The sequence below is a fragment of the Nansenia antarctica genome (assembly GCF_963989245.1).
Source record: "Nansenia antarctica genome assembly, chromosome: 17".
NCBI classification, from domain to species: domain Eukaryota; kingdom Metazoa; phylum Chordata; class Actinopteri; order Argentiniformes; family Microstomatidae; genus Nansenia; species Nansenia antarctica.
The window spans coordinates 20,934,979-20,952,478 of record NC_137687.1 but is presented as its reverse complement, the minus strand read 5'-3'; the positions used below and the strand labels follow the sequence as shown (position 1 = coordinate 20,952,478).

Here is a 17,500-nt window from a genome sequence, read left to right as displayed (position 1 = left end):
TTTTTCTCTCTCTCTCTCTCTCTCTCTCTCTCTCTCTCTCTCTCTCTCTCTCTCTCTCTCTCTCTCTCTCTCTCTCTCTCTCTCTCTCTCTCTCTCTCTCTCTCTCTCTCTCTCTCTCTCTCTCCTCTGTTTAAATAGAGATACTGTCCAAACAGAATGGAGCAGTGTGTGTGACCATCATTTCAATCCCCCAGCTTGGACTTGCACCAAAACGCACCAAACGAGAATGGCTTTTGTTTTGGTGTTGATTTAATTGTTTTCGGTGATCGCCATTTTGAGCGAATTTCAGTACACTCCATCACTGGGATACTGGCTTTGGCTGGTTCTCCTCTAGACTGGTATGCTTGAGTCTTGAAACTTAAATACCGTTCTGTTTATATCAGGCTTGTGAAACATTGGCTTGTTAATCCGCTGGAGATGTTTTTAAAACAAATAATTTTCAATCGTCAAGGTTAGGGACTATGAAAATATCTGACTCTCACATTCCTTGGCTCTGCAGGGGCAGTAGAGTGCCTTATGAACGGATTGCGCTGAAGCGGAGCATTTTACGAGGCCCATATTGGAGTTGGATTGTAATCACAACATTATTGAATCACTGTCTGGACTGCTAAGGCATTTGCCTGTGAAAGTAGAGTTTGTCAAAATGCTGCTTAAGCTCCAGTACAGTATGTGGCTGTTCTAGAATAGAATACTGTAGAATAGACTAGTCTAGACTAGTATAGAATAGAATAGAATAGAATAGAATAGTCTAGACTAGTATAGAATAGACTAGAATAGAATAGACTAGAATAGAATACTGTAGAATAGAATAGAATAGAATAGACTAGAACAGACTAGAATATAATAGAATAGAATAGAATAGACTAGTCAAGAATAGAATAGAATAGTATAGAATATAATAGTATAGAATAGAATAGAATAGAATAGAATAGACTAGTCAAGAATAGAATAGAATAGAATAGTATAGAATATAATAGTATAGAATATAATATAATATAATATAATAGAATAGAATAGACTAGTCTAGAATAGTATAGAATAGAATAGAATAGACTAGTCTAGAATAGAATAGAATATAATAGAATAGAATAGAATAGAATAGAATAGAATAGAATAGAACACAATAGAATAGACTAGAATAGAATAGACTAGAATATAATAGACTAGTATAGAATAGAATAGAATAGAATAGACTAGGATAGAATAGAATAGAATAGAACACAATAGAATAGACTAGAATAGAATAGAACACAATATAATAGAATAGACTACAATAGAATAGACTAGTATAGAATAGAATAGAATAGAATAGAATAGAATAGACTAGTATAGAATAGAATATAATAGAATAGAATAGAATAGACTAGAATAGAATAGACTAGAATAGAATAGACTAGACTAGAATAGAATAGAATAGACTAGTATAGACTAGAATAGAATAGAATAGAATAGAATAGACTAGAATAGAATAGAATAGAATAGAATAGACTAGAATAGAATAGAATAGAATAGAGGCTTCCGGTTAGCGCTCAACATGTGAGGCTGTGAAGTCCTGAGCTCTGCAGACAACTTTAATATTTGCAGTTATTTTGTCATGTGACCTACTTAAACTTGTGCATATATTTGCCAATAGCATTTAGTGACATTCTGCGAACCGAATTTTGTGAGTAGGAAAAGTGTTTGCGCTATTGTCGTGTATTCTTATTGATTATGAATCAAAGAACAGTTAGTTTAAGACAATTTAATCAGTTACAGGCAGATTCATACATTACATGCGTTCTCCATGGGCTTCGGCTAGAAAGAGAGCGCTCTCTGTCCCTCTCTCCCCGTTCCCCTCCAGAGGGGAGGGGCCAGCGTGCATGTGTGTCCCTGCCCAACCCCCAAAGGTCCCTGCTGGTCATCTGTGTCCCTGCATGCCCTGGCATGTGTGTGTGTCTAAAACATACCACATATTCATACATAGATCATACATACTACAGAAATATACTACACATCCCCCCTCGGACCACCCAGAGGGTGTTCCGAAACTAAACTACCATAAAACAAAAACAAAAACACAAAACCCCACAAAACATCCCAAATTTTTTTTTTTTTTTTTTTTTTTTTTTTTTTTTTTTTTTAAATAAAATTAAAAATTAAAAAATAAACAACAACAGACAGAAAAACTACACCAACACACAACACAAGAAGCACAATAACACAGACCAACCCAGGACCAGTATTAGGAACCAAAGATATCATAAACAAAAAATAGAAAACAACCAATAATAAAAAGAATTTTGAAAATAACAATCACAATTAAACTAAACACAGTTTATCATGCACAAATCAATACAGAAACTTCCAACGACCGATGTTTTCTTTGTCCTTGAAGCGTCGGGGTCAGAGGTTACTAGCACTTGTACCCAGTTGGAGAACAGCCTTTACCGCTGTCTCAGATTGATAACACTTCCATAGTCAGGAGCTTTCCATTTTCGTTGCGCTAGGAACAGAACCTCTCTCCTAGCTTTGTATAACCACCACATCACTTCTCAACTGACCTCAATCACACGATATAGAAACAAACAAACAATACACAAATAATGACATTCAGTTATCATAACACATAATTCTCCAACAGTAAGCATAGGACAAAGGGAATGCATTAATGCATAGATCTTCACCTCAGGTGAGGACTAGTCTTCTGAAAAGTTCATTAACGTGGACTGAGTGACTGATTTTCCAAAAACAGTCAATGAGGCCCTGCCTTCTAAGAAAGTCAAAAATCATGTCTGCTATAATAGGTGCTCCTATCTTGGCAAAATAAGTTTCCCATGCCCCTAAGACCGTTTCCAGCCATGCTATCATCTGCTGTCCATTCCCGTCGTTCCCTTTGATCTGCTGCTTCACTACCCTATTCATAGTCTTTAATCTTTTCCTAACTGGTCGTCGTCCGTCAGTGTCATTGAGGTTAAGGCAGCCGCCTGGTCCCCTCCCACGCTGATCAAGGTCTGGGGAGTCGCCCTCAGCATCATCTGAAGCATGGTGCAGGCACTCGCCAGCATCCCCAGTAGCACAGGTGTCCAGGCTTTGGACACCCCCAGGCTGGACCTCCAGACTGTCAACACTCTCTGCTTCGTTGGTTTCTGGTTCATTGGCATCTGGACAGCTTTCCACTGTCCCCTCGGTTTCAGGCACTGCCGGTAATGTCACTGGCTGTAACACTGGCATTGCCACTGGCTCTGGCAACACCACAGCATCTCCTCGTAGCTCCTCCTTCTCAGGTTCTCTGGGGACCTCGGCACCTGTTGGCACAACATCCTGCCTACTCTGTACATCCACCCCCCTGTCCACCACCCGTGGCCCTATTGGGGTAGGGATATGCCCAAACACCACTGGTGTACCCACTCTGATGTTGTTTCTCCAACAGACCCCACATTGACCTAAAGCATGGTCAATCTGTTCCATCAAATATGGACTCCAAAACCCATATTTCTTGGTGATCTTGCGTCTTACCTCCCCCCTAGCCACATGTGCTAATCCATGGGCTTCCTGTATTAACATGCCTAATAAATCTGAGGGTGCTACAACCAACCCCTCATGATTCCTCCATAGACCTGTGTCATCCTGACTTGCCCCCCTTGCTAGCCAAACGCTCTTGTCTAACGTAGTTACTCTACTCTGTAACATCAATAAATCCTCAAGTGTGACCATGCCCTGTAATTGCTTTTCATGTGTGACCAGAAGACCTTTACCTGCCTTGTCTGCTCCTGTAATGGCTTTGGCTGCATCTTCTGCAGCCCTGTTACCTTGTGTGACATGTGATGAGTCAGACCTGTGTGTGGCACACTTCACTATAGCTAATTCCTTTGGCTTCATCATGGCTTGTAACAGCTTCATGATCTGTGCGTGATGCTGTATAGGCGTACCATCAGTTCTCTTAAAACCCCGCCCCCTCCATACAGCTCCATTAAAATGACAAACATTATGTGCATAGGCAGAGTCGGTGTACACTGTCACTCTCCGTCCGGTTCCCAAGTTGCATGCTTCTGTGAGGGCAATCAATTCAGCCAACTGAGCCGAGCAAGGCTGAGGAACTGCCTCAGCCTGTTCTACAATAAACTTTGAATTTTGTGCTTTAACTAAGGAATACCCAGCGCACAAAGTTTCTCCTACCCCGTAACAAGACCCATCAACCCAATATTCTATATCAGCTCCCTTTAAAGGCAAAGCTTGTAGGTCTGTTCTATGCTTAATCACTCTGGCTGTCGATGGAACCTGAGCACCGGATGGCATCGTCACCTGACAGTCGTCAGGTGTGCATTTTACTGTACAGTTCAATTGGCATAGAGCATCTCTCCCTAGCAGCCCTGTTGGCGTGTGTTCTGACACAAGTGTTGACAGAGTTGCTCTCTGTCCCTTGTACTCTAAGTCTACAAGCTCAGTTGTAGGAATCAGCTGTTTAATTCCCTCAAATCCGATTGTCTTCACATATTCTCTAGACATAGGGAGGTGCGTGGCGCCTTCAGGCTTCTGTGTCACCACCAGCTGGCACCTCCCACTCGGATCTTCCGGGCACCCCTATAGGCCAGCTGCTGGGCCTCCGTAAGGGTTCATCACTCCTGGAGCAGGTGTAGTAGGGGGCCAATATCCTCCTCCTTGGCTCCCCCCTGCGCCCCCCTGGGGCCTGTTGCAGCAGGCACAGGCTAGATGTCCATTCTGGTCGCATTGGCATGGTTCTAGCATCTCCTTCCCTGCTGCTGTCCATCCCCCTGGTGGTGGTCCTTGGCCAGGCTGTGTGTACATCTGGCATGGAACCGCTTGTACCCCTGGTGGCCCTTGTGGGTATGGATACCCCCCTTGTGGCCCCTGTGGGTAGGACTGGTAAGTAGCAGGATACCCCCCTTGTGGCCCCTGTGAGTAGGACTGGTAAGTAGCAGTCTGCACTCCAGGTGGCTGTTGCTGTGGGGCTAAAGCCTGCACTCCCTCTATGTTCCTCTCGCTTTCAGTCAATTGCAAATGAGTCAATATTCTGAGGGATTCTTCGTCTCGTGCCTTCTGTATCTGAATGTTCTTTCGATATAACTCAACTTGATGAGCTACGTGGTCTATATAAACAGCTTTGTTCATGTGTCGTAGCCCCACCACTTCTGCTAGCTTATCCTTAACTGGGGTAGGAAGCCCTTCTTGTATTTTTTCCCTGATTATAGATTTTTCTAAGGGGTTATCTTCAGCGTCTTTCCCTGTCACACTTCTCCATTGAGAGTGCATACGGGCAATATAACCCCTGGGATTCTCATCCCCCCCCAGTGGCTTCACAATGATATTGTCTGGGTGAATGTGAGTAGGGTAGATCTCCCTGATTGCTTTCCACAGTTTGCCTCTGTTTGCTGCGAAAAGCTCTGGATCATAAACTGATGTATTGATATATCTATGAAGTCCTGCCTTCATCAATATTTCCTGCATTGTATCCAATCCTGCAATAAAAGCTAAGAGTCTTTTCAGGTCTCCCATCGCGACCTGCGTTCCTGTCAGTATCACGTCGACCTCTCGCGTCCACGAATGTCCTCCCTCTTGAAGAACTGGGAGTTTCTCGATCACTTCAGACAAATCTGTATGATGCCACGGATGATATTCCATCTTGTTACCCCGAATCAGCACTGGACAGTTCTTTAATGTATTTGATGACATTCGGTGACAATCTCCCTCTTTCTCCGGGCGTCTTCTCCCACCTTTCCTTTCGGCTGTGGCTATCATCTTCCTGACCTGCGCGTTGTAGCCTCCATCTGCATTGTCGTCATCACTTGAGTCTTCACTGCCATCTTCGCTGTCATCTTCCTCGTCACTCCTGTCGTCCCCTTTTCCCCTTGGCTCCTTCTTCTTCTTCTGGGAATGATCCTCCAGTGCCTTAGCATATGGAGGGGGACTGGAGGCAGAACACAGGTCTAGGGATGAAATGTTCAGTTTCTGTTCCAGTGTTCTGGCCAATTCTTTTTTCTTTTCCGGTTCCATCTGAGCTATTTTCTGTCCCTCTACCTTAAATAGATCTAAAATAGCTAACTCTAACTTGCGTTTCTCTGATCTAATCTTTCCTCTTTGATGTGCTTTGTGCCCATTGATAAGTATTTCCAATGTTGCAATTAATTGTAAATTAATGCTGCCCTCTTTCGGCCACGGCTGTTCAATGTATGCCCAACGGCTATTCCATTTCGTTGACATTTTGCTAATTTCCCTAACAAGAGGATTCATTTTTTCCACTACAGCCATAGGGGATAACGTAGCCAACATTCCACGATGTTCACTAATATCTTTTAACAGCTTCGTGGAATTCGACCCCATTCTACTTTGCTCAATATGCTGACAATATTCTATATTAGATAAGGTGTACGCTTCTTACAACCCACCTTATTTTGTCTTGTTTGCTAAACAAATGCTAGTCCAATATAACTGTATTGACCATCCCCACAAAAACCCTGCAACTTCAGAATAACAGACTTGCCTCTTGTGTATGTCAGTGCAGTATTAACTTAAATCTAATCTCTGTGTAAGTACTTTATACTTAAATGTGTTTCCTAATTGTTTATGAATGTGTCACTTAATTACTCATTCAATACTAATTACAGTTCTGGTCAACACAATTATTAAATCACAAAGGCTGATCAACACCTAAGTATTCACCGATCCACAAAAACCCTTTGCTTGATCAATCCTCAGATAGAAACTGTTCTGCTATTCTTTAATCAAGAACTGTGAAAAAAGAACTTAACTTCAAATAAAAAGATGTAAAACACGAATATTAATCACAACCTGTAAAGAAATCGACTTGTCATTGGGAAGGAATAAAATGATTAATTATTCATTACAATCTGTAAGGAAATCGACTTGTTATTTGAAAGGAACAAAATGATCAATTATCAATTACAATCTGTAAGGAAATCGACCTGCTACTCGGAAGGAATGCACAATCAACTAGACTTAGTCATTTACACTTCATTGATGTAATCCTGTGGAAGAAAACGTCATCCCTAGACCACTATAAACCAATTGATCAAAGTTTTGTGAAAACTGAAAATGAAATAATCTGAATAATTAATTCAATCAATTTGTAATTACTTAAATTAATTGAAGTAACCATCCATTTATCATTGTAAAAGACTATGTCGTCGACCTCAGGCGGATGCACTGATGGAGGACCAGTGTTCCAAAGTGTCTTATCGTATTCCGTCCACTGGAGAGCAGCAAACAATTAAAAATGTCTTATATTGTTTCATCCACTAGAGGGCAGTAAATAATTAAAAACATCCTATCTTGTTTCATCCACTAGAGGGCAGTCAATAATTAAAAACATCCCATCGTGTTTCGACCAGTAGAGGCCGCCACACCGAAGATGTCTTACAGAATGACTATATCTTACCTAAAACTCTCAATCTATCTTTTTTACTTTTACAATCTATACCTAAATCAATTGTTAAGTGAAAGGAATGAATGATTAGTTAGAATTATTCACTATATCATCATATACATTGATTTAAAACTTATGGAATCAATCCATTGTTTTGGGAAACAGAAAATGAATGATCTGAATAATTAATTCAACTGATAAGTAATTAATTAAATTAATTAAAGTAATTTAATATAGAACAATCATTTAAAAACATCAATTTATTAATGTATCGGACTGTTTCATCGACCTCAGCTGTATCTCCCTGAGGATTTAGTGTTATAAAATGTATTGTCGTATTTCGTCCAGCAGGCGGCGCCAAGTAACCGACTTGCGTATCGATTGCGCATGCGCCAGCGCCTCCGTGTAAAAATGGAGTAGGGGAAGGAGGGGCTAGTCTTTGTCCTTCTGGGGGAAAAACCCGCTGTGGACTCCCAGATCAATCTTTACAACATAACATTGCTTAAACTTTAAACTACTTTAAAATACCCCAATGATCAATTCACTATATCTCTATCTTTTCTCTATCAATACTAGTCTATGTGTATGGTTTTATCGTTATCTTTAAGAGATGAGTACCGAAATCTATCAAACTCAGGTTCCCTTCTAAAGGAATGTTCCACTGTGTGTCCGCGCTTTTTGCAAAGCAGAAAGAGGGAAGGGCTTTATTGTTCTTGAAAGCCCACGGCCGTATTGGGGCCTGCTTAAAACAATCTCTTTAACACAACTTGTTTTCATAAACGATTACTTTTCACGACACAGCAATATCTTTCAATCCAGTTAAACAATTATTTATCTCATTCAAATATTCTACGTTCACGTTTCCCTCATAAAGATGGCCTCTGTGTGTGTCCTTCTCAAGGACAAAGAAAAATGGCGTCTAAGAATAGACTCTCTGACACACTGCAAATGGCGTCTAAATGCAAATGGCGTCTAAACTCCGCTGAAAGTACACTGCAACACAATGGCGTCCTTCCAAACAGACAAAAGAGCCTCACATGTTCTCCACTGCTACAATATAAAACAGACTACCGAGTCCACCCACACTCCAACACATAAACACAACCTCACCGAATTTTACACAGACACACACGATATTCCAATACCGTACAAACAAACCTTACCATCAAACACTATATTTTACAAAAAACGGGCTTCCAAGTCCGGCTCTCACCACCCACCCATCAAAGATTATGAACAGTTTGCTTCTATTCCAACAAGATTACCGTTACACAGATTCTTTTGACTATAACTTATCTGAGATTTACAGCCTATTTTAAACACACCAATCGACTAGAGAGAGATTTCTGCAGAAAATCTACCTTCTTCGTCGAATTGAAGAGTCCGCACAATACTGTAAATTAAGTTATATTATCTCCGTCGCTTGCTCGCCATTTACTGTCGTGTATTCTTATTGATTATGAATCAAAGAACAGTTAGTTTAAGACAATTTAATCAGTTACAGGCAGATTCATACATTACATGCGTTCTCCATGGGCTTCGGCTAGAAAGAGAGCGCTCTCTGTCCCTCTCTCCCCGTTCCCCTCCAGAGGGGAGGGGCCAGCGTGCATGTGTGTCCCTGCCCAACCCCCAAAGGTCCCTGCTGGTCATCTGTGTCCCTGCATGCCCTGGCATGTGTGTGTGTCTAAAACATACCACATATTCATACATAGATCATACATACTACAGAAATATACTACACTATAACGATGGCTGGTCGTGAAACACCGAAAAGCAGGGCTAGCCATGCTAGTGCTACAACTGCTAACGTTAGCCAAGAGTTGCCTCCGAGTGATGCACTCTCCACGAGTTCTGTGGAGAAGATTATGTCGGCAATTGAAACGTTTAGCACAAAGATGGATACACAAACTGCCTCTCTTCATAAGGAAATAGCCTCTATCCGCCAAGAGCTTGTTAGAATAAAATCTAACAGATCAGACAAGTTAAATTTGGATTTCCTAAGCCAATTGCATTTTAATATAAAAGGTTTACTGCTCACCTTATTTTCAATGGCATGCCTGTTGTCTGAAAAAAGGTCCTCTCCTGCTCCTGTTAGGCTTTGGCCCGGGCGTGGTCCCCAGTGGACTCAGAAACAGCCAATCCGGGTCGCGGCACCAAATTGCTGGAATAAAAGTTCTCTAATGCACACTTGGTATATTTATTGAAAATTACACGTAGAGTACAGAGATGCATCAGTTGGACCTAACTCCTGAGGCGGTCTCAGGAGGAAGATTGTTCACTTCAGATTTTACATGATATTATATACGTTTAGCCCTTCCCCTTTTGGTCACTATGATGTAACACCTAATGGCCTTGATTATAATGGTCTAAAACTATGAATTGAGTGTTGTCTTGTGTTCGACGTGAGAGCTGAGAAAGGAGTATTCTGCTGCACCTGGCTTGAAGGCCAAACAGAACAGTCCCAGACAGAAAGTAACTCCATAATACCTTATAATTGGTCTTGTGTAGGGTACCATACTGATAATGTGCCTATTAAAACAGGAAAACTGATAAGATATCTAACTAACTGGTGCTAGAAGAAATGAACAATAAAACCTTTGAAATATATATATCCTAACAAGCTACACACGACCGTCAGTTCTCTACAGTCTGCTAGCTCGCAAAACGCCAAGCTCATTAACGACCTAGAGCAGGCTGCTACAGTATGGAGCTCGTCAGTCATGGTTCTGGAAACTACAGTGGAACGAACGCCTACAGTCAGAGGTGTGTGGTTTGAAAGAGAAATGCAGGCCGTTCATAATACGAGTGCACCATTGTGACGTCAGGGATCGTATTCTCCGCCTCTCGAGTCAGAAGAAGCAGCTGTTTCACAAGGGGAAGCGGGTGTTCATCTTCCCCGATTTTGCAACAGAGGTCGCCAAGAAGCGAGCTGCCTTTACGGGGGTGAAGCGCCTTCTTTATGACGTTCCTAACGTCAAATTCGGCCTCCGCTTCCCGGCCATACTCCGCATCACATTTAACGGGGTGGAGAAGTCCTTTGAGGATCCTAGCAGTGGTGTGCCGTCAGGGCCAGCAAGGCCTTCTCTGCTGGCCTAAACATCATCAGAATATACATTTTATTTTAATATATTTTTTCCACAAATATGTATTAATGATTCCCCATAGTCTATTCTCTTCATTTCATAGCTTTCCTCTTGGTTGCGCTGCTTCCAGTCTCCGATTGAGATTTGGAGGGCTGGCCTTTATGTTAGAGCTTTTATCCAATCAAAATGTGTTGCTAGGGGGCTCCAAAATCGGCCCGCCTGCACATTAAACGGTGCCGCGAATTCGACCTGTAACTTAACGTTGGAACGAGAAAACCTGTGGCGTACCTAGTAAACCTACGTAGATGCGAGCAAAAGCAACTACGGCGCCTGCTGTAAGGCTCAATGATGTCAGCACCCAGCACGTCTTTTGATTGGATACGCACTATTGATACGCACTATTGATACGCACTATTGATATTCACTATTGAGATGCGTAACTATGCCGGTAGATGTGAAACTTTTGAAAGTGCGCAGGGAAACGGAGCTCTGACTGATCGATAATACTGATCGATTGTGTCCTGTTTTTGGGTAAACAATAACTTTCATTTAGGGGACACGAACAGAGGAAACTACGTTGAGCTTCTTTCTTTTCTGGCTGAAAACAACCCAGATTTACATTACCACCTGTCCACAAACAAAGTGTTTACTGGGACGTCAGGCAAAATACAAAACGACCTGATTTTTGCTATTGCTGAAGTGATGCGAGAAGAGATCAAAATGGAGATTAAAAAGGCACCCTTTGTCGCTATTATGGTGGACGAGACGACAGACGTGGGTAATGTAGCGATCTTAAAGATGTTAGTTTAACACTCTTCATTGTAAATGCGGATTTATTGATTAAAAATGCTTCGGAAATATTAATATAACTCTGTTGTACTTGTCTGACTATGTTAAGGTGATGCAACGCCCGGTTATACTGTGTTTCTGTCTAGTTTCTAGAGCCATGGCGTCATAACGATGGTATTAAGAGGTAGAATAATTCAGGTAGGAATGTGTCGGACATCACTGAAGGCCTAGGTGTGAAATGCACCGCCCGCCACTGGATCCTAGTGTGGCGATGTCATACGTAAAGGTGAACATTCTACCCCCACCGTGATCATGACCAGGTAATGATTAATGAAACTAAAGGCCAATGCACACGGCGTGCGATTTTAGTCGCACCGCCGATTTCGATTCCATTGTTTTTAATGAGACAATGCACACGGCGTGCAATGCGATATTGTCGCACGACAACATTCGATTCTCAATTCCCACCACCGAAGTCAACAACACGGCCCATCTCATATGGGATTTACAAGACATCGATATTACATAATAATAACAATCGCGCATGTAGGCACAATATGCCCAGTTGTATCTTGTAGAAATTGTGGAAGCAAGGCAAGCAATATTGGTAGAGCCTATAGTAATCAGTCTGACTTCGGTGGTGTGAATTGAGAATCGAATGTTGTCGTGCTACAAAATCGCACGCCGTGTGCATTGGCCCATTCTGTTTTGAACTCTCCACATACTGCGATGAGACCAGTTGGTTATTGGACATAGAGGAGAACATTCTGCCCCCACCATAATCATGACCAGCGGATGACTAATTAAACCAAGGCACCGTTCTGTTTTGAACTCTTCACATACTGTGATAAGGCCAGTTATGTTATTGAACATTCGCCTGGAGTTTACATAGGCTATTTACAGCCTATTTACATAGGCTTCTGCTACTAGCCCACTGTTTCACGACTGTTGAACTTAAACATCACGTGTGGTTTGCAGGTAGGTGGAGCCAAACGATCACTTCACGTCTTATTGATGGCAAATGTTTATTGATAGTTGTGTGCTATTATGTGGGCTGTGTGTATATATCTATTATGTGGGCTGTGTGTATATACAGTATAGGCCTATTTATTTATTTTTCTTATTTTTGTTTATTTGGTAGTAATGCCTGCTCACAGAAGTATGTGCCTACTTTTTTATTTTCATATTATTATTACTTTCTTCCCTTTCATTTGTGCCATATTGTATGTTCTGCTATGTTTCATAGCTTATGGTGTTATTCACTAACACACAATGTTATTGTTGTGACCTGTAATGCCTGTTATGTTACTTTTATAGCGCACAGTATTTTATCTATACTGCAATAATTAATAATTTCTTTTTTCTTGTTCTTGTTGTCTGCTTAGCTGGGTGTTGGGTTTAGATGTAGGCTAGTTAGAGAGAGACCCAAGCTAGTGAAGTTGGACCAGTTGCCCTAGGGATTATGCACTTCGTTTGGGGTAGTGCTGGAGGGTGGGAGTGGGGGGTTTTGTGTTAGATGTTGTACCTTTGTTTTCTCTGTTCTACTTCTTTACTCCATCTACTTGTATTTGTATTAATTATATTTATTTTGTATTTTGTGCTCACCAGGGTCACAGACTTCACTTGACAATACACTTGATAGGTGCCATGTTATGCCCGCTTAACTCATTAGGCTGTTATGGCTAATACAGGGACCCCCTTGAGCGGGACTAGGTTCTTGACTAACTTTACGAATTGGAATGTAAAGGGACTAAACCATCCTATTAAACGTACCAGAGTACTTGCCCACCTTAAGGTTTTGAAAACAGACGTAGCCTTCCTCACTGAGACGCATATGCGGAGTTCCGACAATATTAATCTGAAGCGTAGTTGGGTTGGGCAGGTATTTCAATCATGCTTTCAGAGTAAGGATGATTTTAATTCGTAAGTCAATTCCATTTATAGCATCCGAAACCATTTCTGATTCTAATGGACGCGTTGTTATTGTTGTTGGTATGCTTCATAACACATCTGTGATACTTGCTTGTGTTTACGCCCCCAATTTGGACGACTATCAATTCATGACCAATTTTCTGTCTTCTATACCACATTTAGACACCCATCGATTGATTCTGTCTGGGGATTTTAACTGTGTGGTTCACCCTATACTGGACAGATCCTCTAGTAGAAGAACTACTGCCTCCAAAACATCTGAGTGCTTAAAGAGTTTCCTAGATTCATGCGCAATGTTTGATCCATGGCGATTTCTATACCCGGCTAAGAGAGAATATGAATTTTTTTCACCTGTGTCCACCATACTTTTTCACACATAGATTACTTTTTTCTGGACAAAACCTTATTTCCCCTGGTACAGTCATGTGTTTATAATAGTATAGTGATCTCTGATCACGCCCCTTTAACATTGGAATTGGCCTTCCCCAACTGTAAGTCCAATAGATCCCATTGGAGGCTTAACTCACTTCTATTGTCTGATAAGTCTTTCATTATTTTCATTAATACACACATTGATATATTTCTGGAAACAAATTTGAATAGTGAAACCTCCCCATCTTTGCTGTGGGAGACTCTTAAAGCCTACCTGAAAGGTCAAATTATTTCTTATAGTGCTTCTGTCCGTAAATCACGGGTAGCCAGACAATCACAACTTTTAAAGCTCAGATATAGATAGAGTTTACGCTACTGCCCCAACTCCAGAGCTTTATAAAGAATGGATGTTACATCAGGCAGAAATTAAGTCCCTTACTTGCAGCCGTGTTTGAAGACAGTGTAAATTCATCAAGCCTCCCCCCAAACCCTCCGTCAGGCGTCAATCTCCTTGCTTTTAAAAAAAGGCAAAGATCCTCTTTTTGTTGCTCTTCATTCCACCCAGTATGTCTCCTCTGTGTTGATGTCAAGATCTTAGCTAAGGTGCTGGCTCTCCGCCTTGAATCTATTTTGCCCTCTATAATTTCTTCGGATCAAACAGGCTTTATTAGAAACAGACATTCTTTCTTTAATATCAGGCGTGTATTTAATATCCTCTACACAGCATCTCCGCCTCAGAGTCCAGAGGTACTCATGTCCCTGGATGCTGAGAAGGCCTTTGACCGTGTGGAATGGGGCTACCTGTTTTATGTCCTCCGGCGGTTTGGTTTCGGTGACACTTTTATTTCTTGGGTCAAGCTGTTGTATACCTCCCCTTCAGCCTCAGTTAGATCAAATGATGTACACTCGTCATATTTTCCTCTTCAACGTGGGACAAGACAGGGGTGTCCTCTGTCCCCGCTGCTCTTTGCGTTGGTTATGGAGCCCCTGGCAACCTCTATTCAGCACTGCTCATATCAAGGGGATTTTTAGGGCGAGGCAGGAACACAACATTTCTTTGTATGCTGATGATGTCCTTCTCTATGTATCTGATCCTCTTTCGTCTATCCCACATATCCTCAACACACTTAAAGAATTTGGTAGATTCTCGGGCTATAAACTCAATCTTGATAAAAGTGAACTCTTACCCATTAACACTGCTGCCAGCCAGATTTATTTTCATTCTTTACCATTTAAGATTATAGGTGATAGATTGACTTATCTGGGTATATCTATTACGAAATCTCACTCTCAATTGCTAAAGGCCAACTTTACCCCACTCCTGGATCGCGTGCGCCAGGATCTTATTCAATGGTCCACCATGCCCTTATCACTAGCTGGAAGAATTAATGTAATTAAAATGAGCATACTTCCAAAGTTTTTATACTTATTCCAGTGCATTCCATACTTTCTCACAAAAAACTTTTTTTTACAAAACTTGATAGCCTAATTTCAGCATTTATTTGGAACAATAAAACACCCAGAATCTGAAAACTATTTTTACAAAGACCGAAACTGTGTGGGGGTATGGCCTTACCAAATGTTCTAATATATTACTGGGCCGCAAATATCAAAAGTTTATTGTACTGGCTGCGTGATACGTCCACCTCGAACGTCCCTGCTTGGTTACACATCGAAGCTAGTTCTGTCACTCGTATCTCTCTTGCTGCTCTTTTGTGTTCTTCAATTCCCCTGCACTCTCCCCAGGCCTGTCAGAACCCTGTGGTTTTGCACTCCTTGAAAAACTGGGCCCTTGAAAAACCTTCAAAAATTAGGCCCTGGCATTTTTGGCCCAGACAGGCCCACCCCAATCGGTCGGACCACACCCACCAGCACAAAAATACTTGCCTTATATACTCGTCTTATATACTGTGCTGTACAGTCATATGACAAACTGTAGTATTCCCCCAAACCACTACAAAGACGACTACATACAGTAAGCAATGGTACCAGTGCAAGTAGACCAGTGTACTCAGTGATCAGATTCCAGAGCGAATTTACGAACGCAGCCTTGTTGTTCTAGAATATTTTTTTTCATTATCAACCTATCATTGCGCTTTAGAGTAAAACAAAGCACGCAACTGTCGCGTCTATCTTTTCATGGCAACTCTACATTGTGATTTACAAGGGATATTAAGTAATATTAAGTAATATTATTACTTGGTTACATTTTGCAATTGATCCGCGGTACACATGCGTACCGAACCGTGGGGGGCGATCCGTTACACCCCTAACAGCTACCTATATTTTCCTTACCGGGTCAACGGTTACAGGCTGACTCGGCCCCGCTTCTTCTGTATCCTCTCTATCCTCTGTATCTGTACCCTGCTCCCGCTCCTCCCTGCTAGCCTCCTCTTCAACCTGTTGCTGCTGTGGTAAACTTGAGGGTGCAGCAAACATGTCCCTAATGTTTACACATTTGGCAGCATCTGCCTCGAGTTTCTTCTTGTTTTTCTCCCTAAGTTTTTCCCAGCCTCCCTTCCGTTTTAGTGTGCTTTTGCGCTCCATCTCTCTCAGTATCTATCTAGTAACTATCCAGGCTAACTAAATTTATTTTGCCGGCCGGCTCGGCCCAAAACTACCGCGAAACTGAGACGGAGGTCTGGTGCTGCGTGCGTGCGTGACTCCTGACCGCCCCCCCCCCCCTTCTCTCTGTTGATTGGGCCAGCCCAGTGTCTGTATAGAAAATTGACCAATGGGCCGCTGTCCCTGATTTATGGGCAGTTCAATGGTAGCTTTCGATTTATGGGCCGTTCGTTTTTTTGATCAAATTAAGAATGAGTGTGCTCTGCTAATGCATCACTTCTTCCGTTACTTACAAGTCAGACATTTTTTACATAGTCAGTTTACTTCATTTCCTTCCGTGCCACCAAAAACATCTCTGGACTTAATCCTGGAAACAAAACCAGAGATTAAGGGAATAATATCTAGGCTTTATACTGCTATATTTGAAATGGAGGACTTGTCACTCTCAATAATAAAGGAGAACTGGGAAAGGGACTTTGAAACAGACATATCGGAGGATCAATAGTCTAAAATACTTTAAAACATTCACTCTTCGTCTATTTGTGCGAGGCATGGGCTTATTCAATTTAAGATTGTACATCGGATGTATATGTCCAAACTCAAGCTTTCATGAATTTTCCCTGAGATTAGTTCTACCTGTAATAGATTCAAACAAGCTCCTGCTGACCTTTACCACACATTTTGGTCATGTCCTAGCCTAGCAGCTTTCTGGTCCTCCATATTTGAGCTTTACTCAGAGCTTGCAGGTCAGGTAATTGAACCATGCCATTTTCTGGGAATTTTTGGTGTTATCTCGGGGGATATTAATCTACCAAAAGCACGGGTGAATTGCATGGTCTACTCCTCTCTTTTAGCAAGACGTCTTATACTTTTGAATTGGAAGAATGATCGTCCTCCCTTGTTTGGCAGGTGGATTTGTGATGTCATGTACTTTCTCAAGGTGGAAAAGATGAGATACACATTGCAGGGATCAACTGGGAGGTTTAGTGCAGTGTGGCAGCCTTTAATTTCTTACGTGGAACGTCTAACAATGCCTCTTACTTCTTAAAAATGGCTTTGTATTATATAGGAGAAGTACTCTGTGAACTGTTATTTATTATTATTTTTGTTTCTGTTTTTGTTTTGTTTTGTTCTTGTTTTCGCTGTTTTCTCTGTGTGCTTATGTCTGTTGCGTACTGTAATGTCTCTGAAAACTAAATAAAAAACACATTGAGTAAAAAAATAAAAAATAATATAAGACTAGTATAGAATAGAATAGACTAGGATTAGGGATGGGAATCGAGAACCGGTTCCAGTTGAGAACCGATAACAAATAGTTTGATGCATCTGAATCGTATGCCCCCGAGGTTATCGATCCCTCTTATCGATGCCGGCATGC

The 17,500-nt window shown here is 41.6% G+C and overlaps 1 protein-coding gene across 1 annotated transcript in view; it reads left to right on the top strand.

Moving 5' to 3' along the window:
- The window catches only part of serpinh2 (serine (or cysteine) peptidase inhibitor, clade H, member 2), a gene marked incomplete at both ends in the record, with an annotated part of 75,449 nt that overhangs the window by 21,437 nt on the left and 36,512 nt on the right, over positions 1 to 17,500 (top strand). The window contains 1 exon segment of the mRNA XM_080547389.1: positions 10,207 to 10,443. Within this exon segment, the coding sequence (XP_080403515.1) occupies positions 10,207 to 10,443 (237 nt within the window).